Below are 23,790 nucleotides of genomic sequence, written 5' to 3'. Positions count from 1 at the left end.
TAGGGAGACTAGGATATATTATTTCTGAACCAAAATGATGGCATTTGCATCCCAAGAATATAGGTTTCCATAAGAAACTAATTTTCTCACTTTTCTAGCCCACATTTCACAGTCAGAATACGAAGGAACAAAGTTCTGTTTCATACCAAAAATTGGGTAGATAATTTGGTGAACAGGAAATAGGAATATGACCAGAAAGAACAAAATCTTCTCCTTGAAAAGGAACAATGAGTAATGGAAAAATACATACTAGGATTCTGCATTGCTTATTACATTGAGAAAAAACAGAGTTTTATCAATATAATTGTCATAAGCAATTCTGCAGTTACCTAGTAATTAACAACTCTGAGCAAGCCACCCTGCTACCAGCATCATCGATGCAAAGATGATTATGGAACGGCTTCTGTTGTGAAGTTGGTGATTTATTGGAGTGAGTAGGCAGAAAGGGAGGAAAATGAATATCCAGGCAACACGAGGCAGAAAGTGTTTTCATAAGGTGGGTGAAAAGATGATGAGGGTAATTAATGGAATCATGATTATAACAATAACTAATAATGCCTTTCATCTTCTGAGTCCTTTCTATGTGCCAGGCAAAATTTTAAGCATTTTTATGGAGTAAAAATGTCTCCAAATTTCTATATTGGAGGATCTCACTCACTCCTTAGAGCAAACTGGCAATATTAGTGATATTGAATTTAGATATGTTAAATAATTTATACAAGCCAGTAATCAAACGTGAGCTGCCTGACTCCAAGCACACACATTCGTAAAAACTGTTTGAATTCATGTTGGTGATAAGGTCAGTGAAGGCTTCACTGAGAAAGTGCTGCTATTTAAACCTTGAAGTCATAAGGAGGATGGGGATGAGTGGAGAAACTGTCAACAGAGGACGGAGAGCGAGATTCAACATGTAAATATGGGATTGGCTAGTTGTATTCAGGAAACCAGAGCAGATCATGACACGCTGGGAAATGACAGAAAACAAGGCTAGAAAGCCCCTGAGACTGGTGCTCACATATTAGAAGCAAATCTCTGGTGTGTAATGGCACGTGCTGAACTTGAGATATGGTAAAAGCCGTGCTTCAGAAGGATGCACTGGGCCGCAGCGGGAGTAACACGGGGTGGTATCCACAGCGTTGATGACAGGAAACAAATATGACTTTGATTATGAGAATTAAAGTAGGCCGTTTATATAAAATACTTGCTGTGCGTGTAGTTAGTACTCAGAAAGGCTACCTCTTCTGGTTGGGATGTAAATGATGCACTATAGAAGAGAGGGACAGAGCAGGGACATGACTTCATAGGCCACCAGCACAGTCCCAATCTAAACAGACTAAATCATGAACTAGGCCAGTGGTGGTGGCAACCGAAAAGAGGACAGTTACACAAGATATTTCAGAGGCATAAGTGCCTTCATGATTCATTAGATGTGGGAGGCAGAGACGTGGCTCTCTGAGTGTTCGTGCCTGGCTCACTATTACCAGATATAGAACAATCAGGAAAACATGATGATTTGGAGCAGGAATTATGGGTCCGAAGTCTTGTTGACTATGAAGAAAAGGTATTATTCAAGTTTTATCAAGCTGCCACCAAGGCACTATTTTTCCTGTGTGATACAGATACAAATGGTGGTGAGTGGATGATCTGGTTGGTGGATGCAAGGGTTATCAATAGCATTAATTTCCATGGGTAATAAATTTCTTTTCTGTGAAACACTCCTTCCGCCCTAGTTGCTCAAGAATTTTTGTCACTTTGGTGCTAGCTGTACTCCCCCATTTTTCTGATACCTCTCTTTCTATCTTTTTCAACATACTCAGAGTCTGGGGAACACAAATATAGATGCACTTAAAATTTAAGAAGATTAAAAAAGGTTTTTAAACATTTGTTTTTATGAAATTTTTATATCAATTTCTGTTTATGTCAAATGTCTCTGGTTTATGACTACGACCTTAATATGAATTTTCCTGTAAAAATGTTTAAATGAATAACAATGAATCAAAGAAAAAATACTAAGAAACCAGTAATAGAGTCACTTGGATATAACAAAGTCGTGAAAGGGGAGGTTATATGACTGAAGGTTAGAAACCCCCTGCAGCCAGCCAGGTAACATTTTAAGCAAATATTCTCACCCAGTTTCCACAAAGGCTTCTTAAAGGAGGACATTTACTATAAGCCTAGGAGAAAGCCACATTGCTCTAATGGCTGGAATTGAAAAAGGGCTAAACATTTGATATTCTAACACTTCCCCAAGAAAAATTGTTAACATAACTTCTTAGTAGATATTAACTAATTATGGAGCTGTGCTCAGAAGCAGGAATGGCATCACAAATCCAACAAAAGACCCTGTGGAAACTTGTAGTCATTACAAATCCTACTGTCACAAGAATCAGGCTGTCTCATGGCACTGGCTTTAAGTTTCAGTGCAACCCTCTTCACAGAGACAAGTGAAATAGTGCTGCACGCTAAACACCAACCAGCAAGAGAGCAGGGTGTGGACGAGAAGACAGATATGAAAGCTAACTACCACAGTACAATTCACAAGGAGCTGATGCAATCAGTTAGATGATGCTACTCAATATTTAATTTGATACCAACACAGTTTGGGTTGATTTCCCTACGAAGCTTAATAGCTTTGTGACACCTTGCTGATTTTTCTTACCATGCTTTAAGGGAGTGGATCATTTTCTTCTGGAAGTATCTCTTAATAGATAGTAACTACTCTAGATCATTCTCAATATGAGACAGTGGGAAGGGAGTGATGTTAGGACTGTGATATAAACCCAGCCCTTCCCTCATCAACGTTTGATTTTAATGCTGCTCTGGGCTAAATGGCTGAACAAAAGATTGACTAGTCATGAATTTGTGGGTTCTGTTTTAGGGTGCTGGAATAAGTATGGAAATATAAATATACAGCAGAACTTGATGCTCAATTTCTCTTTCTGGAAGCATGCAGACTTGGGGATTATTTTTACACATGTCCTTTCTCTCACAGATGGAAGACTTTACTCCTAAGGCAATCCTGAATATCTTTCTTTGGCACCAAATGAAACTCTATTCTAGTACTTGGTGGTCAGGATTTCCAGTGAATAAGGGAGCAGAAGGAAACTTTTCAAAAAATGTATTCGAGCATTTCTTTGACCTTCTTTCAGGTTCCTTTTTTCAAAACGAAAGCATGTTTAGGAGAAATTTGCAACTGCTGAAAAATAATATTAGGGCCAGATAGCTCTTTAAATGAGAGAATCTTAAAGGTAGAATTTTAAATTTTTATGGAGGTAGACTCTTAAGTTTCCATCTTTGTGTAGGTCCTAAATTTGCTTTTCTCTGAACAAAAGACCAAAACCTTATTCCAAATGAGTCAACACAAAACCGTGTCTTACAAATTCCAAGGGAAAAATATCAAGTATGTGTGAGTAAATCAACAGAAAACAGCTCAACTAGTGGGAAGACAGTCTGAATAGATGGTAATCTGAGGACACAAGGTTTATATTTGAAATTGGGGCATATTTAAATTGTCATATTAATTTTAAAAGGTGGAGTAATCTGTATGTAGTATATGCTCAGCACTGCAGAAGATTCATACTTGCCACCAGAAGACAGATCTAGTTTGCAAATATGTTTAACTTGCCTCACATGGATTTTTTACATCAATTAATACCATTAAAATCATGGGATTTTAATATAAAAATATAAATTTTTGGCTTCTCTTGAAAAATCTGAAGTCCTGACCCAATTAAGTGTTATACACACTTGATAATTATAATTAATATTAATTATGAAGAGCTACTGTTTATTGAATGTTCACTAAGTGCCAAATGTCATTCTAAGCATTTTACTTTTTTCCCCCTACACCCGGAATGTCTGTGATGCAGATCATTTTGTCCACATTGGTCACCTGTGAAAACCGATGCCCTGAGACATTCAGTAATTTTCTCAATATCAACAGCCAGTAATTGATGGAGTTGGGATTTGAACCCAGGCCTGTTTGATATCAAAGCGCAGTCCCTTATCCAGTGATGGAGTCTGTCCAATACATTAAATTATTGAATGGAGAATTCATCCATATTTATTATGGTTATTTTTGTACATTTGTAGAAAGTTGATTTTTGTGTTATTACTTTAAATGTTTCTATTTCAATATACTAGAATATTCTATTCTATTTATTAAATGTGCAATTTAATAGAATACTCTATTTTCTATAATAGAATATTCTATTCTAATATTCTATTTCAAATATAATATAAAACACATTTCTTAAAAGAAACATTACACTTATACCTAATAAATATTTTTAAAAATAATTGTTACTTATTTTTGCTTAAAGAAATTAAGCAAATAATTCACTAATTCAATTTGAATGTAAGTTGCTTTGAATTGATAGAATCCACTTACATTTATCTATTATACTAGAATACCCATTATATTTTTCTCTAGAAAATTAAAACACTTTAATTTTCTGAGTATCACTTGTACACGGGTACTGGAAAACCTTCTGAATCATGTACATCAGAATTTTCGCTCTTGAAGGGTCGGTCACTCAGAATTCTCTTTAAGTGTATCTTACCAGAAGTCGTCTTCACTACTTCAGTGGTGTTTCTCAGCCCGACAAATGAAAACTGATAAAGCCTCCAAGATCTTGTGTCACCTACTTCAACAGAGCTACGCTTCCACTGGTAGACGATTTCTTCCCGAGGATAGCCATCTGCCATGAGACGGGAAAGCACATGTTGAAAATGGTTGTAAATGAGCATACGTAGCAACCACCTCCAATAACAAGACACTGAGGAAAGTACTGAGAGAGATAAAGTTATGACTTAATGAGGATCCTGGACTAAAGAGCCTCACCCTGGAGAAAATAAGTACAGTGACATCATATCCTAATGGGAAGTTAGATTTAAAAATCATGAGGTCAAAAATCATCCTTGAAAGTCACTTACATTGTGTAGAAGGTATACTATACATGGTTTAATATATACTATACGCACACTTTACATTGTCTGGGTAAGATATAAAAAGTGGTCGGTATATAATAAATAATACATATGTAAGGTATTGTTCCATGGTGAAGGGGAGTCCACCAGGGCAAGACTGGGAGAGTCCTGCAGACACAGAAAATACTGAGAGAAGGGCAGACTCAAACTCTTCTCCAGAGCATGCACGTGGAGTGGAAGGTGGTCGGGAAAAATAACCTCAACCATTTACATTTTGTCCACTCTCTCAATTTCTTGGGACTTTATCCTGCTATAAACAGAAGTCTACAATGAAAGCAGGAGGTAGAAACATCAAGGGGAAGGTACCAATGAGCAGTGCACAGATTCCAAAGGGTCCATCTGGTTCGGCCAAGAGCTCAGAAGGCCTTTGTGAAAGAGGCAGCATACTGATGATGCAGTGACTGTCGGCACCATTTCCAAGCCCACGACCCCAGACAAGTTTAATTTTTTTCTAAATTATTTGATTTCTTATGGCAATGATGATGATACTTATTTCCTAAAACTAATAGTCAGTGTATTTTTAATGGATAAACATTACTATTAAGTAAACTGTACAATAAACTCAAGTAAGAAATAGGTAAGTAGAGAGAGACTGGAAAAAACTAGAAATCATCTCAACTGTTGTCTACTAACGATGTTATGAAACGATGTCTTGATTGTGGAGGCTGATTCACTACTTGGAATAAAATCCCTTATGTTTCTTCCTTTTCCTCATTGTCTTTTCTTTTGGTCCAGCTCTTTGGCTGGTATGTATCTGTTAATTAAGAAGAAAGAAAAAAGAAAGCAGGACCCTCATGTACTGTGAAGCAGAGTGGGGGAGGCAGGATGTGTGAAAACAGAGGAAAAGAGTGATGACATTAGGAATCTCCCTACGGAGCATGTGACTGTGATTTATTTTTTTGGATAGCGATAAGTGATATTAAGTTGTGTTTGGGCTCAGAAGACAGTTGCCAACTGGTGGCGTGATGGGGCAGGAATCACCAGTTCTTAAGCTTTAGCTGATTCAGAAGACGTGTAATCCCAGTTAGAAATTAAGAGAAAATAAATCTAGTCTCCTAAAGCTTGGGGAAGCTTGCACTTAAAAATACCCCAATCTTGGATGAGGCAACACATATGAAATACATTTTATGATGGAACCTTTTTAAATACTGGGCAGGGCCAAAGTAGGTTTACAGTTGTGAGTGCATGAAACACAGAGATTACTCTTGTATTATTATTTATTAATTATTGTATTGTTTCCCATACAAACAGCTGTAAACCTGCTTTGGCCCCACCCTGTATATATGACATTTTTCTTCTAGTTCCCTCTGGAATGGATGCAATGATAAACAAATGATTGTTTCTCTCATCGCTGATTTTTTTATAATATGGTCATTATGACTTCATTGGCTCTTAGGAGCCTCCCTCACTCCCTAGCTGGGCAATTGTATTTACGAAAATAAAAACTTAACATTTATAATCAGTTTTCATTGCTTGATATGCATGGTTGGCAGACCAGCAATAAGGAAGAGGCAAGCAACCTCACGGGCCCTGAACAAGTGTGAGGCCAGCACTTTGGGGAAACTGAGGCTTGTTTTTGATTTAGGCAGGGAATGTCTGTGAAGGTTACTAAAGGGCAAGGTCGTTTGTGTTAGAATCATCATGGATGTTCTTACTGCAGTCTGTTGTCTGGTGATAATGATAATAATAAAACAAATAGAGCTTTTTGGTGAATCCTGAGTGTTGAAGTGGCATATCAAGCATTTTACATACATTACATCAACAAAACAATATTGTGATGGGTTAGATCTTGTCATCTCTGGTGAGTACCTGGGAATGGGGGCTGACTTGGAGATTTAGTAATTTGCTCAACTCCAAGGAGATAGACTCAGAATTTGAACTAGACCCAAACAACACCAAAAATCAGTCTTTTACTCACTGGTGGATAACTAGTTCCAGGTATTACTAGAACTCCAGGAGGAAGAGGTAATTATTGATTTTGTTCTCTTTAACAGGGCTACGAAACTGAAGTATGCAAATGACATTGTTGGATCTGTGCTTGCCCTGACAGGTAGGTGAGAAAATAAGTAGCAAATGTACTGCTATTCTCCTGAGCCCATGGAGGGAGGGGGTGTGTAATTCACCATTACCCCTTTCCGTTCAATCCAGGTCTGGCTTCGTAGTTCTTCTCAGCCCAACAGAGGGCTCCTGGCAACAGCTGCCAATTTATTAAAAGTTTATACTGCAATGAAACTTTTTTATACTTCCTGATAAATTAGGTTCGTTTTTGCAAGAATCACTCTAATAGGGACAAGCTGGTGGTATGATGAAAGAAACTGTCAAAATCTTCATTGTGAACAACACCGCTTAATACAATTTTGCATTCTCTGTGAATCTCCCAATTAATTGACATTGCAATTAGACTACAGTGAGAGGGGATACAGAATGCAAACGAGTACTACTTACAACTGGAGAACTCCAAGGGGCAGGAGTGTTCATCCATTGGAAAATTGTGCAACTGTAATTGGCACTCGGCATCAATTGTCAATCTCAATAGAAATATGAAACATAAGTAGAAAGATTTGAGACATAGTTTTCAAAATGTACATTAGCATAATTTCTAATGCCCATTTTTCATCTTTATTCCTGGAGAGTATATCTCACATTCTTACCTATAACACAAAATGATTTTCACTGAAGAAATCTACCAAGTCCAGGAGAAAAATAAGACTTAAAGTGATCCATTCATTTTCACAGACCAAACAATAGGTTCACATTGACCTCGACTCCATTTTTTTCAAAGCTTAGGATCATGCAATTATTATTTTTTGGGGGGGAATTAATTGCTCACAGGAGGTTGCTCAGTGGAGATATTTAACTTAACAGAACAAACAGTTATAAGAACTTAAGCTCATTTACTGTTTGCATGTAAATGAATGCTGATGATTCTCAGATCTTATCTGCTAATTAAAGCAGAACCTTCTGTTTGTAAGTGCTTATTAGCTGTTAACTTTAAATTACTATATGTGAATTTAAAATTACCTATGTTTCACAATGGAGTATTATGCATTCTTATAATGGAACACGTTGAAGCCATTAACTAGGACGTTATAGAGTATAAAAATATCTAGTGGCAAACAGAAAATGTTAAACATAGATATACTAGAAATATATTTCCAATGAGTCTCAAATAGTTTAAATCTGGGGTGCTTATTAAACATGCAGGTTTTCTGGGTCCCAGTGGACCGGGGTACTAGGAAGGATGAAATTTAAAGGTGTTCAGATGTTTTGATTACCTTTGGAGACAAATGAACATATTCTAAAATTATACTGGTAATGACTGAGGATATCTTAAATTTCATATTTATTAGTTCTATTTTTTATAATGATGTCGATCATGAAGTAATGAAATGTTATCTTATGAATATTTTATTTTAAAATATTTTTCAATTTAGCATACTTTTTAATTGGGGAGATTATTTTTCTATAATATAATAGGGTAATTAATGACCTTAAAACATAACTAATAAACATTGAGACATTAATTGTTTATATGACACTGAGTAAAGGTGAATTGTCCTCTCAGTTTGTACATCTTATTATGGCTTTATTGTACTTGAACTTGCCAAAAGTTACAAAGCTAGTGGCACAGTTGTGATCTAATTCCAAGACCATGTGTCTCCAAAGCTGGAGATTTTAATCATTGCCACTCAATAATTAAATGCTCTTCCAAAGAAAAGATTAGTTTTATTCATAAGTAAAATTATAATTAAATGAGATATTTTAGTGCTATCTTTCTAAATTATACTGGAATTATTAAAATGAAAATGATATAGTTTGCAGAAATAGATAAATACAATACATATAGCTATGCACTGCACATCCATAGCTCATGGATAAGAACAATAAGATCGTCTCTCAGCATAGCCTGGCAGTTCATTCAAAATTTGAATTTTTTGTGAGTGACATTTCTGAGGTGGTTTCTGAATTAAATATTGTATAATGATTCTGTAAATCCATGGAAGTTAAAAAATGGCTATAACATTATGAAACCATAAAGGGACTTGAGATAGTGTGATCGACAATATTTCAAAAGGTAGACTGAGCTCTGATTTATGAGACAAACTTTTATTTTTACTAGATTCTAATTCCAGTCATTACCTTACTCACATTTAATAAAACCCATGATGCGATCAGAATGTATGCAATGACTTTCTTCTAAACTTATAGCCATTTTCCCTAGTTACTGATATAACTGTTTAACTGATATAAAGGTTTGAAGCCATTTTAAAGTATTTTATTTTGTATGTTGAATATTATATAAGGTATAAGGTATATGTCACAAGGGCATTTAACATGAATCATTTTGAAGCTAGAAGTTCCAGGAATACTAAGACCTAGAAGAATCGTATTTATACCTTTCACTAAAAATATACATGAATAAATTTAGTGTCTTCTGTGCTTACTATATATCAGGGTCTAAGCACTTTACACATCACTCTGTCTAGTCCTTATAACTCTGTAAGATAAGAATCACTGTCTATTTTACAAAAATAAAGAAAGAAAAGTTAAGAGTTAGCTCAGTTGGGTGGGCAGTGTGTGGTGAGGTAGTTGTGCCTTGCTTTCCAATAATCCCCTCAATTCCCATCTGATTCCTCTACATAAAAATGTAACCAAGTAAAAACATCAAGCTTACTATTCAAATAAAGCTTGGAGATGTGTCTTTTAGCACTAACACCTGTGCTATCAAATAGCTGGCCCCTAGAAATTTTGGAAAGATGCCCTAATGCATATAGGTAGCATGGTATAGAGCTAAGACCTAAAGCCAGGTATGTCTGAATTGTAAGTGCATGTACTTATCTGTTATGTTGTTTGATAATATGTGCTCACCAATGAAAAACATCAGCATAAAAATATGCATCTAAGTATAAAGTGCTAAGATAATGGCATGTATAAGTAGAAAACCTCCCAATGTTACTTTATTTTTAAGTTCAGAAAATAAAAAATAGCTCCAAGTTTTCCCAAACAATGTCTTTCCAAAATAGCCAATAAATTAATTCAAACAGCCTGTCAGTGTATTGGGGGTGGGTGCTGGGAGACAGAATTCAGTGTAGTTACTTGCCATTGTATAGCTGAAAAGAGAAAGCATACAGCAGACTTCCACATCAAAAAAAAATCTCCTTCTGCGACAGTTTCCTTGGAAACGGAGACATTTCCAAGCATAACAACCGGTGGTCCCAAAGATGACTATGTTTTAGTTTCCATATTTTAAAGTTGCAGGACACACGCACAAAAGCCCGGGTTGATGCAGAGCTCGGGAGGTCTAAGAACAGCCAGGGTTCCATGCCCTCGTGAGAAAGAGAAAATGAGTTCTCACATCAGTCAAAAAAAAAGTTTGACCTATTCCTAGTCCTTTGAAAAAGCTCATTGACAACAGAAAGAAAAACTAATTTTGTACTGTCACATACTGTTTTGATCAAACATGCCAACCCTGATGTTGGCCTGAACTTTTCTCTTTCTTTCTTTCTTTTTTGTCTTAAGAGGTTGATCTTTGTTTTATTCCCAGCAATTACTTATATCTTCTTCCAAAAGAATACCTTAAGGTGTAGAGCACTCGCCCATCATTCCAAATTCTCAGCATCCTGTTGGGGGTGGTAATCCAATGTGCATCGGCCTTTTTTGAGTTTCTGAAGAAAGTGTCTGGAATCCAGATTTTCCCCACCATGTTGCTATTCAGTCGGAGGACTTTAATGGTGCTGTTAAATTTCAAACGTCTGTCATACCATGTTTGGGCAAAAAATATATCAATTGTATATTCCTGTGATAAAGAAAACAGCGAAACACAACATTTGTAATACAGTGGGGTTATCTTGTAGGACGTATTTTTTGTGTTCATCATTTTTTGTTCTCATTGCCATTCTGAGCTACTTTGGCTTTAAATTGTCCCAAAGAAAGCAAAGACTTTGCTAAGGAGACTCACTCATCTCTTATAGATGAGTTGATACTTTTAAGGGGGGAGATAAAAGGACTGGTCTCAATGAATTTTGACAAAAGATCATAGCCCTGATACCATTGTTTGCTTTGGTGCCTACAGAGCACAGTTTCTCTGGTTATTTTTTTTAAAGATTTTATTTATTTATTTTTAGACAGAGGGGAAGGGAGGGAGAAAGACAGGGAGAGAAACATCAGTTTGTGGTTGCCTCTCACGTGCCCTCCACTGGGGACCTGGCCCACAACCCAGGCCTATGCCCTGACTGGGAATCTAACTGGCGGCCCCTTGGTTTACAGGCCAGTACTCAGTTCACTAAGCCATACCAGCCAGGTCTCTCGGGTTATTTTGGGCTGGCAAATTTCTGGTTGTGGGGGCCGTCTTGTACATTTTAAGATGCTTAGTAGAATTCCTAGTCTCCACTCACTAGACGTCAGTAGCGCCAACATCAACCTCACCCCCACCCCAGGCTGTAACAACTCAAAACTTCCTCTGAACAATGCTGAATGCCTCAAGGAAAGCGGCCACCTGGGTTGAGAACCACTGCTGTAGAGTTTAAGCAGTCTTAAACTGGAGCTGTGGAGCCTCTGTCACCTCATAAGGAAACGGGGACATGAAAGAACCTATCTTGTGAGGCAGTGTGAGGATACAAAAAGAGAATACACGTGAAGTGCTTTGCATTGTATCCGGCAGATAGCAAACACCGGCACAATGCATAAGATGGCCTTCCTTTTTTAAAACTACTGTAGTTGTCTTTTCCTCCAAACATGGGGAAATAAACCAATTAATAATAATGTTTAATACTGTACTAATCTCTATTGCACAGCATAGTCTCAAAGTGCCAGAGTGCTATGATGATAAATTACTCTGTAATGAATACGCTCAAGGATCTACCACTAAGTGGCAAGGGATTGACTTTAATCAAAGAGAAGTATGATATGAATTCAGACCATTAGTCCTGGCATCGAGAATGCCTGAGTTCCAGTTTGACTATCATATTTAAGTAGTATATAGTGTTAGTTTATAATTTGATTTTGATCACGCCGATAAATGAGAAAATTGAAAAAAGAAAACTTCAGCATTCTTAGAATGTGAGAGCCAAGGGTTGGGAGTCCTCCACATTTCCTAACCCAATCCGCTTAATCCACCCCCAGTTTATGATGAAGAACAGACAGGAAGATTGTTTCAAAGTTGTAGTTATGTTATATTATGCTACATTACATTATGTTATGTTACATTACATTATATATATTTTTTAATTTTTTAAAAGATTTTATTTATTTATTTTTAGAGAGGGAAGGGAGGGAGATAGAGAGAGAGAGAGAGAGAGAGAGAGAGAAACATCAATGTGTGGTTGCTGAGGGTCATGGCCTGCAACCCAGGCATGTGCCCTGACTGGGAATCGAACCTGCAACACTTTGGTTGGCAGCCCGTGCTCAATCCACTAAGCTATGCCAGCTAGGGCACATTACATTATATTAAGTTATGTTAATGTTCTACTCTATTCTATTCTGTTATAGACTCCAATCTAGTTTCTTATTTCAGATTTGGATAGAAAGGGTTATAGAATAAAAAGTTACATTTATTGTTACATTTGATCAATTATTTCCTCTGGGAGACAATTCTAATTTAAAGCAAATGATACCTTCTCTAAACCATTAATATTCTAAAAATTACTAGAGCACTGTATTTTAATTTGTAGAAAGCAATACTTACAAAGGAATGATTATTGTTGAATTTCGAGTATAGCATTTTACCCAAATTAATTTTATAGATATGATCACATTTAACTCTCCTAAAAAATCATCAAAATTATCTTCTTATTGCAAGAGAGAAAAAAGTTGAACTGAAAGATTCTCGCTTCTGAATTTTTTTATTGGCATATTTCCTGCTATTTTCCTCATACCACATGTTAATAACCAACTATTAGAATCTTACCATATTGATGGCGTTCACTGGACCAATGCTATTCACGTACATGTCTGTGTGAATCAATGTCGGTTTCACTGCAGAGATGAGCACAGAGATATGGACATGTAGAGAAGCACAATTTTTAGTCTGCTTTTCTAGAAATACACTTATTTTTCCACTTTAGAAATGGTTTATTTGCAACTAACGGGGTGCCAGTGACTAACTTGCTTCCTTTAAATAATTTAGTTGTCAAAGAAGTATCTCTGCTCAGCTTGTAAATGCCATAACTAAACATCCTTTCAAGACTTTGTGCAAAGATGAACAGACCAGAAAAAGTCAGATTTTATCTTTTTTTTTTCAGATATCCTGAATTTTACCATTTTTCCTTTAAGCCCTGAAATTTATTTGGGCATTGCAACCTGACTTGCCCCATATAGAAATAAAAATATTTGTGACCCAGAAAAATATGTAAAAGAAGCATGAAGTAGATAAAAAAGGCAACAAGTATTGTGAATTGTTTTGGAATAGCTGCACCTGTTGATTTCTCTTGTGCCCACTGTATCCACGTATGCCTCTAGCCATCATTAAATCGATCTTCCTCGGTGACTTCGTGGATTCTGTGACTAATCAGACAACACGAGGGAACCATATGGAAACCCAACACACACCTATTTGTCAAAGAGGTCTGACACTGAAAGTAATGGAGTGTTACATCTATGACCAAATGCACGTGCTCCATTTTCATTTTGCATTTAATGAACAAAGATTCATAATGTCATTCTGGGCTTCAGTTCAACATTTGTCCCGTCTGTATCATTTTCCTTGAAGGGGTCATGCCCTAACTGTCTGTGATGGAATGAGGTCGTCACTATTCCTCACACCTACAACCTTGCTGTCACCCCAATGAGGCACTTCTGTCCTCTGAACTTTGGACTTGGCCATCGGACCTGCCACTAGAATTTGTAGTTGTTTGTTTCAGTGGGCAATGGATATATCTCCTTTCTCCTTATTGGCTTGTTTGTTTTTTATGTCACTTCATAAAGAACTTGTCGATTTTCTTCTACAGCCTTTGCCTGGGCTATCTAGCCAAAAAAATGAATGTTCAGTTCTCATGTAACACTTGAAAATTATCTTTCTTCATTTGTACTTATCGGTGCCCCTCCTACCTTCAAACCGGAATGCTGTTTGTATATTTCTTTGTCTATTTTATAACATATAATGAAGGTATCATTTAAATGGCTATGGTTTTTGAAATATGCTGACTTTTTTCTAACGTGGTAGGCTTGCTTATGAGTGTCTGTCTATACCACACTACAGAAGTTTTGTACATACCTCCTATATCAGGTCGAAGTTTATTGTCATATCCTTCCAGAAGGTTGTTTAAGATAACAGTGACATCACCCTCAGGAACTTTGGGTGTCAAGACCCATGTTTTGTTAGAAGCATAATCTTCATAGTCATCATCAGATTTTTGGCTAGTGAGGCTGAGGAAACAAAAATAGTGGTTAAGAAACACATAGGCTGCATCCAAGTTAACTCTTACTCCCAAAGCACTGGTGGAAAAGGAGAAGTGAAACCAGGTTACAGGAATAAAAATTAAAATGGATTACAGTGAAAAGTCCTACCTGAGGATTAGTCTAGATCATTAAACCTCACAGATGTAGGCTACAGTCTATAAAAGTGTACTCTCCAGGTTCTCAGAAGGCTCTGCCTTCCCATCTATACGTAGACTATTTCTTACCAGTTATTTTTGCCTTTTCTGTGGTTGATATTCTTTTTGTCCATCTTCCCAGCCTCATGAAGGACCTATTGATGAACCTATTTTTGTGAAAGTGGTGCTTAAACGATCAGAATGTAGTCTAAGAATTCAGGCATGATTTCTACTTCTTTTTCCTTTGAGGCGTTAACTCGCTCCCACCTATTAATGAAAGTAAGAGACTGATAATTAGATTCACTCCCACAAACCGCCAGATGAGACTCTCCCCCCTAGATTGAACTACTGAGGAGAGCTCAGTCTTGCTGCCTTTGCTTCCCCCAGGGTGTGTGTATGTGTATTTTTCCTCTCACTTGCACTGAAGCAAGGGCGGTTCATTTATCTTTGATTGTTAAGAGCCTGGTACTATGAAGAAAAATGTAGTTGCAGACTTTAAACCACTCTTTACTACAGCAAAAGCTCCTAAACTGGAAACTCATACTATTGCTTAATGTATCACAATCATAGAAATGAAATTACATATTTTGAGTGATCAGAATGCCACAAAATACGCTGCAATTCAGTTTCCCATGCCCAAACGTATCAGAAAATCCCCATGGTTGGGCCAGAAGCTAAGGTTGACTTTGGAAAGATTACAGTAGAGTTACTGTAGCTTGTCTTTCCCCTGCTCCAAGTTCAATCCCCCCTCCCCCACTCCCACCTACCCCACAACACACAAGACAATTATATTTTTCATATCTAGAGGTAAGGCAAAACCTTACAAAAGCTGCCATTTTCATTTTTATCAGCACTCAGTGCATACTGGTTACTTCTGTGCTTTGTGGTGAGAAACATAACAAATGTAAAACATAAAATGTCCCACCCCATCTTCACTTTATTTTCCTAAGTATATGGTATAGACTGGATCTTGTCAGAAATCAAATCGCTGCCACATTACCCTAATTAAAAAAATATATATATTATGCTCATTAAAAAATATATGTTTTTCTCAAACCACATTTATCACCTTTCTTCAATTATGCTCAGTCATATACATATGGCTCTGTTTTATATATGAAGCTTGGAGATAGATAGACAGGTAGATAGATAGATGATAAAGCTAGTAAGTGATTAATCTGGCCTGAGAATGAGTGAGGGAGATGAACTTTTAAGAGAAATCACTGGCGTGAATCCACTTAGCAAGCGAGCAATCTCTTTTTATATTCCTTCATACAAAAGAACCATGTAAACTGAGCCACACATCTGCATAGCACCCAACAGAGGTAGTGGTTTATACCCTGCACTTTAGTCGCAGGGGAGCTTTTCCATAGCTGCCTATGGAGTGGGGGGGAGGGGTTGGAGGAGGGGGGCCCGACCAGTTTCATCTAGCAGAGACCAGTTCTCCGTGAGGATAATCCCTCTCCACCCCCAGTTCCTCTTTTCTTTAGAGCCCCGTGAACCCTGCGTAATGGAACTCTAATCCTGTGACCCAAATCTTACTACTTTAAGAAGAAAAACAATCTCTCTTAAGATATTTCTAAATCCTTCCAATAAATCATTGAGGGGAAAAAAAAAACGTGTTTGGCACATGAGATGTCATCGTAAGGGAATTTTACTACTGTTTCATTTGGTCATACAAAAGGGCCATTTCACAAAAAAATTATCCGTCTTTCTTCCCCTTTCTTCCCTGTGTGTTTGTCTCTCCAGCTTCTCTCTGGCTCTCTCTATCAGACAAATACACCCTATTAAAGTTTCTTCAAGGGAAGATGATATGTATTATTCACTTGTTTGGTTTGCTTGCTTAAAGCACTTCCTCATACTAAGAAATAAATGGCCCAAGCCTCACGGTGCTGCATTACTGACATTGCTATTGCCTGGTGAACAAGAAGGAAACGCAGTTCGAATGAAATGATGAGAGAGATACTTGCTTAGAAGAAATGTTACTTTCCAGAATTGCACCAGCAATTCTCTTCATCTCATCCCCTATTGGATGCCAGAACAATAATCATATTGATTTCACTTAAAAGTGTCAGTCATGCATTTCTTTTCACACTTTAAGATGCCTACTTAGCCACAGAGAGTTTAAACAGAGTAGAGAAATTAAGGGCATATATTTAGGAGTTAGGAATTACCAGGTGTGTGTGCTGGCTTCTTGTCCCTGTCGTTATTTTATGACCTTGTGCAAAGTATTTAACCTGGCTAAACATCAACATTCTCTTTTTAAAATAAAGTTAACACTAGTATTCATATCACACTTTTGCATAAGGTTTAGAGAATACTCACTAAATGCTTAGCCTAGTGCCCGGCACATAGTTTTGAAAAGAGTTTTATTACAGTTATTACTATCAAGAGCCCACCGTGGTTGACAACAACAGCTCCAACTGTGTCACTAAGCCTGATTCTACACATGCTGCTCCCCGGCTTTTGTCTAATATAGGCTACGAAGGACTCAAAACAGATGTTTTCCAGGAAGAAAAATAATGAGCCCCTACAAATGAAGTTTTTATTCTCTAGAGCTTTTCCAGCTGATGTCTAAATTAATAGGGCCGATGCATAATCTGGGATTGTGCCCAGATTTGTCTTAAAAAAGGGAAAAGGAGCCTCTCTCATTCAACGTTGGCCGTTTTTATCCTCTGTGATTCTTCGGAGTCAAGAATGGTCACATTTCTAGGTGAACAGTCAAGGGGTGAAGAACTCGGACCATTCTGTACAATTGTGAGCTCCACGAGAACACGAGTATAGAAATAAATTGATAAAGACTCAGGAAAATTGACTTAACGGTTGAACGGGCTAAGAGCAAACAGAAATTTAAACTTCTAGCTAAAGGCACCTATTTAAATAAATAGACTTTAGAAGTGATTATTCCTTCTTGGGTCCTTCAGTTTTTAAAAAATGATCTTTTTTTTAACATTTTTAAATTGCTGTTCAAGTACAGTTGTCACCATTCCCGCCCCCCAATCTCATAAGAGGAAAGAACTACAATTGATATTACTCTTAAATTAATTTACCATAATGGAAACTTTTTTTTCAGTTTGAGTAATAATTTCTGGAAGACAGTGCCAGAAAATGTTCTAAAGCTTTCATAAAATTGTTAGAAAGCTATCTGACCAAGAGCTTTGAACAGCAAAAGGGGCATGCACCTCTGGGAAATTGCTAGAAATACTAAATGCAGAACCTTGAACCCCACCCAGGCTCCTAAATCAGATTCTTTATTTCAATAAAACCTTCAGGTGATTCATGTATATATTAAAATTTGAGACTCTCAGGCATAGAATGCTTAAATCAGTGGTTCCCACTCTGGTGTGTGTGTGTGCACATGCTGGGGTGAGCACTGGTAAAATACAGGTTCCTAGTTTAGACCTCAGTCAGAATCACCATGTTGTGAGTTAGGTTATTCATTTTAATTTTCATCTTTACAGTTTTATTCATGGTTTAAATTTATGCATGAATACAAACATGTAGTGAATTTGTGTTTGCAATCAGAAATAAAACTAATATTTAGGAGAAATACTCATAAGTGGCTTTGAAAAATAATGAATACTGGATAGACATAGTTTAATGAGCGATTGCTCTCATTAATATAGGAGACTCTAGCCCTGGCTGACATAGCTCAGTGGATTGAGCATGGGCTGCAAACCAGGCATTGCAAGTTTGATTCCCAGTCAGGGCACATGCCTAGGTTACAGGCCATGGCCCTGAGCAACTGCACATTGATGTTTCTCTCTCTCTCTTTCTCCCTCCCTTCCCTCTCTAAAGATAAATAAATAAATAAATAAATAATCTTAAAAAAAAGAAATATAGAAATTAGAAAATCTTTAATAGAAAGAAAAAAATATATAGGAGATGCCAAATATTTGAATTTGGTCCATATTGTGGATATTTGGCACTGTGAAGATTAATCATGCAGTTATGGGATTATAAACTTTAATTCAGGCATTTCAGATTCCCACAGATGCAATAAATAAAACCCAGGGTGTACAACAGCAAACGTCTGGATGAGATATAAAGCATTTCATTCAGATATCTTTAAATCCATTGTTTGGCTTCATAAAGACTGAATTTGTGTATTATATACATAATACATAGGAATATATATCATATTCCTATATTCCTATATTATATATATATTCCCTGACATAGGTAGGTAAATAGTAGAATAAACAACTCAATTTATTTTTTAAAATTTCATTGTGTTTTTTCCATTATCATTAAGTCCCCTTGTACCCCGTCCCTCCCCCCACAACCACCCACTGTGGTCCATGTCCATGAGTCCTTTTTCTTTTTGTTCAATATGGCCAGAACTGGAAAACTCATTTGCTATTTTTTATACTTGAAAGATTTTTAAATGATTAGTATTTGATTCCTTTGAGCCATTAATTTTATTAATACTTTTTCATTGGTATAAATTTTGACTTGCTTTTATTTCACAGGTGCAATGAGTCAAATGTGGAGTGTTTTAGATGTCAAAATAAATCTCCCAAGACATATATGTCAGCAAAATAAGATCTTTTCAAACTGTTCTATTAAAAATTCCTGCACATTGGACTTGCTGCTCTGTGGTCTCCGCTGTATAGTGTAAAATCTATTCCTTCCTTGTAATGCACTCACAGGGATCCCCTGCTCCCCCAAATTCTCATCAGGCTGTAAAGTCTGGTTGGGAACCTCACACTCCCTAAGCGTCAGTAACAGAAGAATACATCGTTCCTTACATCCTGGTGTTACCTGAGAGTTTGTTGAATTTCAGAAAGCTGGCCGAATTCCAGCACCTTTGCCTGTATTGTTCTTTCTGCTGACAATCTTTCATTCTCTCCAGCTTCCAAAACAACACTCAGCTTGGCTTATTCCTTCTTGCCTTTCAATTTCCCACATAAACACCATCTTTTCACGAAGGTCCTCCCTTACCATTTATCTACCTTTGTCCCCCACCCCGCCTTCGTGTACCCTATTCAGTCCTTAATTTGCTTCTTAGCATTTGTCATAATGTGTATTTAGTGATTCGTTTATTGTCTGTCTCCATTACTAGACTGTAAATTCCATGAATACATGCTTAATTCAGATTTGTGGAAAGAATCTTTTTTTTTTGCTATCTAGTTTTTCTAAGGTAAATAAACCAATAGTGACTACTGTTAAATATTCACTGTGTTCTAAGAATAACTTTAGGGACTTCATCTACATTACCCCACTCAATTCTTAAACTACTGTAGTTTCTATAATTATCCCCTGTTTACTTGCCCGTGTCAGAATATATATATATATATATGTATGTGTGTGTGTATATATATATATATATATTCTATCTTTATGGTGCCAAACACCAATGAAGGAAAACAATAATATTTACCGATAGTCACTTTAGGTTGCCAAACCAAAATGCTAAACCATTATACCACAAACCTTTGAAACAGGAGTCGGGACCAGAGAATCTGCCACTGTACATTCATCAAAAAATGGGATCAACCAAAATAAATGGTTGCTCAAACTCATTTTTCCCTTAGGACAAGAAATTAGTTTATGCCTAAGCTCAATAAAAGTATGGCACCTTCAGCACAAAGTTAATAACTTCAAATTTCATAAGCCATTGCAGATACCAGTGATTTGATTTCCCCACGCTGAGGAATAAAGCAAAGCTCACAATTTAACTTAATGAATGTGATAAGCAGCCTCACTTAAACAATTCCAGGCTCGAAAAGCAATGCACACTGCAGGGGCAAGGCATGTGCATGAGCTAGGCTGTTTCACCAGGTTCCCCGAGGGACTGCCAAAGGTGGACTTCAGTAAAAGTGTAGGAACAGCTTTGTAAGGTGAATACATATCACCAGAGGTTATTGGGACTCAAAACCTGGTCGTGGAGGAGGAGACTCTGTATTGTCGGGAGGACTGGGAGCTCTTGAGACACCTTGTGCTGGTGTTCAGTGACCAGGAGCATCAGCGCACAGAAGCCGTTGGGACAGGTGCTCTGTGCACAGGTGTGTACAGACAATTGTGTATATGCAGATACAGTAGAGTTAGGGCAGGGAAGTAAACTCCGAAGTATCGATTCTGATAGTGAACTGTCCTACTTGTAATGACTTCCTTAGCTCTTACCTAGTTCATTTTTAAAATATTAGGATAACAGCTGTTGGCAAGTGTGTTTATTTGCCTCAGTCCATCGTTATCAGAACTACATATTCCATTGTGTACAATGCAAACTGTTATTTTACTAGATCACCAGTGATCCATATTAAATAAATGTATGGGGTTTTATTAGCCAAGATGAATTTTATTGCAAGAATCAGAACATTCAAACTAAATGAGGAGGCACCGGTATATATAACTATAAAGCCTAAGTCTCATTTTGTGTATCATTAGCCTGAATACTTTGAAATCGACATCTAGGGCCACAGAGTGGGACTATGTTAATTATTTTAGTCTAATTTTAAGCCCTGCCTGCTGTAGCTCAGTGGATTGAGCATGGGCCTGTGAACCAAAGGGTTGCCGGTTCAATTCCCAGTCAGGGCACATGCCTGGGTTGCAGGCCAGGTCCCCACTTGGGGGCACGTGAGGGGCAACCACACATTGGTGTCTTTCTCCCTCACCCCATCTCTTCCCCTCTCTCTAAAAATAAATAAATTCTTTTAAAAAATAATTTTATGTTCTACCACTAGTATCAAAGATAGAATTGGCTTCCCAAAAAGCATGTGGGCTTCACAAATACCAAATTAGAATTGGGATGATCCAGAAGGTGAGGAGGGAAGATGGGGAGGAGGCAACTACAGCGGTCACTGGGTCCAGGGCTGTGAAAGGAAAAAACCATCAAAGTCAGGTCACCTTCTGGGTTTGCCTCTAAAGTCCATTTTCTGTGGGTCATGTTGCTGCTGTTAGTTTGTTCTAACCCTTCTTAAATAAAAGTGGGGGCATGTGGAGCAACTAGGACTCACGCACTGCTGGGGCACAACATTTTGGCATCATCACTTGCTAATGATGAGCACTGGGGTATCCCATCATGTGGAAAGGCCATCCCTAGGTTTATTCCAAAAAGAAATGCATACATTGGTCCTCTCGGAGACATGCCCAAGGATGGTCATTATTGCATTATTGGCAACAGAAGTGAACGGGAACTAAATCAACAGAAGAATGGTTAAATGAAATGTGGTATGTGTACGTACTGAAATATTGTAGGACCATACAGATTAGTGAACTCCTAATGCCAAGTGCAGCAAAATGAATCTGAAAACTGAAAATTTGAAAAAGATGCTACACATTACATGCACAAACACACACACACTATGTTTCTCTTTTTGTAAAATTTAATGTCAGGCAAAATTCAACCCTAGAGCTCAAAGTCAGAATCATGATGACTTTGAGAGCCAAGCAAGAGGCAAGGGGTTGAGCTGGACATGCGGGTGTTTGCCAGGGTGTTGGTGATATTGTATTTTCAGACATGGCTGGTGGTTATACGGGTTTTTATTTCAATTTGTGATAATTCATTGAGCCATAGTTATGTCTTATGTACTTGCTATACATTTGACCTCATTAATAATAACCACGAGTGTTTTAAAAATTAGGTTTAAGGTGTGAGCGTTAAAAGTAGAACGTTGTTAGGTCCCTAAGGGCAAGAAGTGGTTTGGTTTTCAACAGTATTGTTTTCCAAGCCTTTGCAAGTGCCTGGCACTTGATAAGACATCAAATGAATGCTTTTCAAAGTATGAAATGAATCAATGAGAGTATGAGTTATTTTTAAAGATTCAACATTTGTAAAAATTAACTTGGCAAAACTTAACTCTTTACAAGTATGCATACGAGTTGTAGCTGATATTAAAATGAGCTATCTCTGTAACATGCCAAAGGATGACTGCCACCCATAGTTATGTCCTATTAAGATCACCCCCATTCCTGTTCCCCAAAGCTCAGGAGACCTACCCCTGGTTCCCAAGACAGTTTTAAGTGCCACACAGGCACAGCATTTAAGAGACTGGAAAACAAGTAGTTAGAAAATTTTTTCCTTTTAAATTTTTTTCAGCACATCCAATTATATCAAGGACAGAGTCTCATTTTATTTGTAATTTGGCTTTAACCGCACTTTCCGATCGGCTAACCTGATTTCTAAGGAGAGCAACATTATGCTCAGAGCTGCTGGTAGAAAACAATATATAATTACGACATGATAACATTGCTCTGGTTTCATTGTATTTACTTTATAGGTGCCTTCTGTTATGAAAAGTAAAACTGATTTTACAGGTTTTATTATTTTTATTAAGTATATTAACTCAAACAATTGTATTGTTAAAAATGCTGGCTTTATGATAGCAATTAAGTAAAAAAAAATAGCCAGATGTCTCTTAGACGTGGCAAAAACTGTGAAAGTGGACAAATTTGGGAAACAGATCTTTATAGATTTAGATTTCTTGATTCCCCAGCTAATCAGCACGTATTACAGACTCTTTTGCACAAGGCACAGTTGCAGACGGAAGGAAGTGCAAACCGCAGTGTTGATATTAAAACACCTCTCATCTATTTGAGGAGACAAATACCCGAGCAGGTAGCAAGATGCAACACTGAACTAACAAAACAAGGCAATGCTGAAAAACATTGTCACAGGGTGGAATGTGACTAACCTCTGTCTACCAGCATCTCCGCCTTGGTATTTAGGTTATTTCTATCTGTGTGCCTCTGTGTTCACTTGCAAGTTTCAATTTCTGACATAAGAATATTTTTCTCTGGAACATAAAACATTTTGGGCAACTAATAAAACTTTTGGTTCCCTCTTCTAGCAAACAGAAGGTAATACATGTAAACATGCAAAATAGTTCACTTATGTCGAAGGAGGCCACAGATGGATCTAAGGATCTCTATGTACTGTCTCGTGGCCCATGAACAAAAGGCAAAATTATCCCAGATTTAGGATAGTTTCAAAGTCACGGAGAGCCAGAAAACCAACAGGAAGGTCAATTCTATTGCATGAAGTATCTACATATCTTCAGATATGTATTCAAGTCTATCAAATTGAAATATATGAAAATTTATTGGAAATGAGTAATATGTTAGGTATAGGCTTAATCTTAAACAAAATTGCAAAACTTTTCTCTATTTTTTATCCCTATTCACAATGTATGAAAGTTCTAGTTGCTCCACATCCTTGCCAGCACTTGGTCTTGCCAATATCGTTTTCACTTTGCTCATTCTGAAAGGCATATAGTGGTATCATATTACGCTTTTAATTTGCATTTGCCTAATGGCTAATCATGTTGAA

The 23,790-nt window shown here is 37.2% G+C and overlaps 1 protein-coding gene across 2 annotated transcripts in view; it reads right to left on the bottom strand.

Moving 5' to 3' along the window:
• Nucleotides 1–23,790, bottom strand: part of GABRG2 (gamma-aminobutyric acid type A receptor subunit gamma2) — a 79,184-nt gene that overhangs the window by 40,514 nt on the left and 14,880 nt on the right. For both annotated transcript variants that reach the window (XM_028527818.2, XM_028527819.2), the window contains exons 2-6: nt 14,201–14,352; nt 12,896–12,963; nt 10,566–10,786; nt 7,435–7,517; nt 4,563–4,700 (exon numbers count right to left, since the gene is read on the bottom strand). In XM_028527818.2, coding sequence (XP_028383619.1) covers nt 4,563–4,700; nt 7,435–7,517; nt 10,566–10,786; nt 12,896–12,963; nt 14,201–14,352 — 662 coding nt within the window. The remainder of the gene's footprint in view (nt 1–4,562; nt 4,701–7,434; nt 7,518–10,565; nt 10,787–12,895; nt 12,964–14,200; nt 14,353–23,790) is intronic.

The sequence above is a fragment of the Phyllostomus discolor genome, chromosome 13 (genome assembly GCF_004126475.2).
Source record: "Phyllostomus discolor isolate MPI-MPIP mPhyDis1 chromosome 13, mPhyDis1.pri.v3, whole genome shotgun sequence".
In the NCBI taxonomy this organism is placed as follows: Eukaryota; Metazoa; Chordata; class Mammalia; order Chiroptera; family Phyllostomidae; genus Phyllostomus; species Phyllostomus discolor.
The sequence above is the reverse complement of the archived record's forward strand: the minus strand, read 5'-3'. Positions and strand labels throughout refer to the sequence as shown.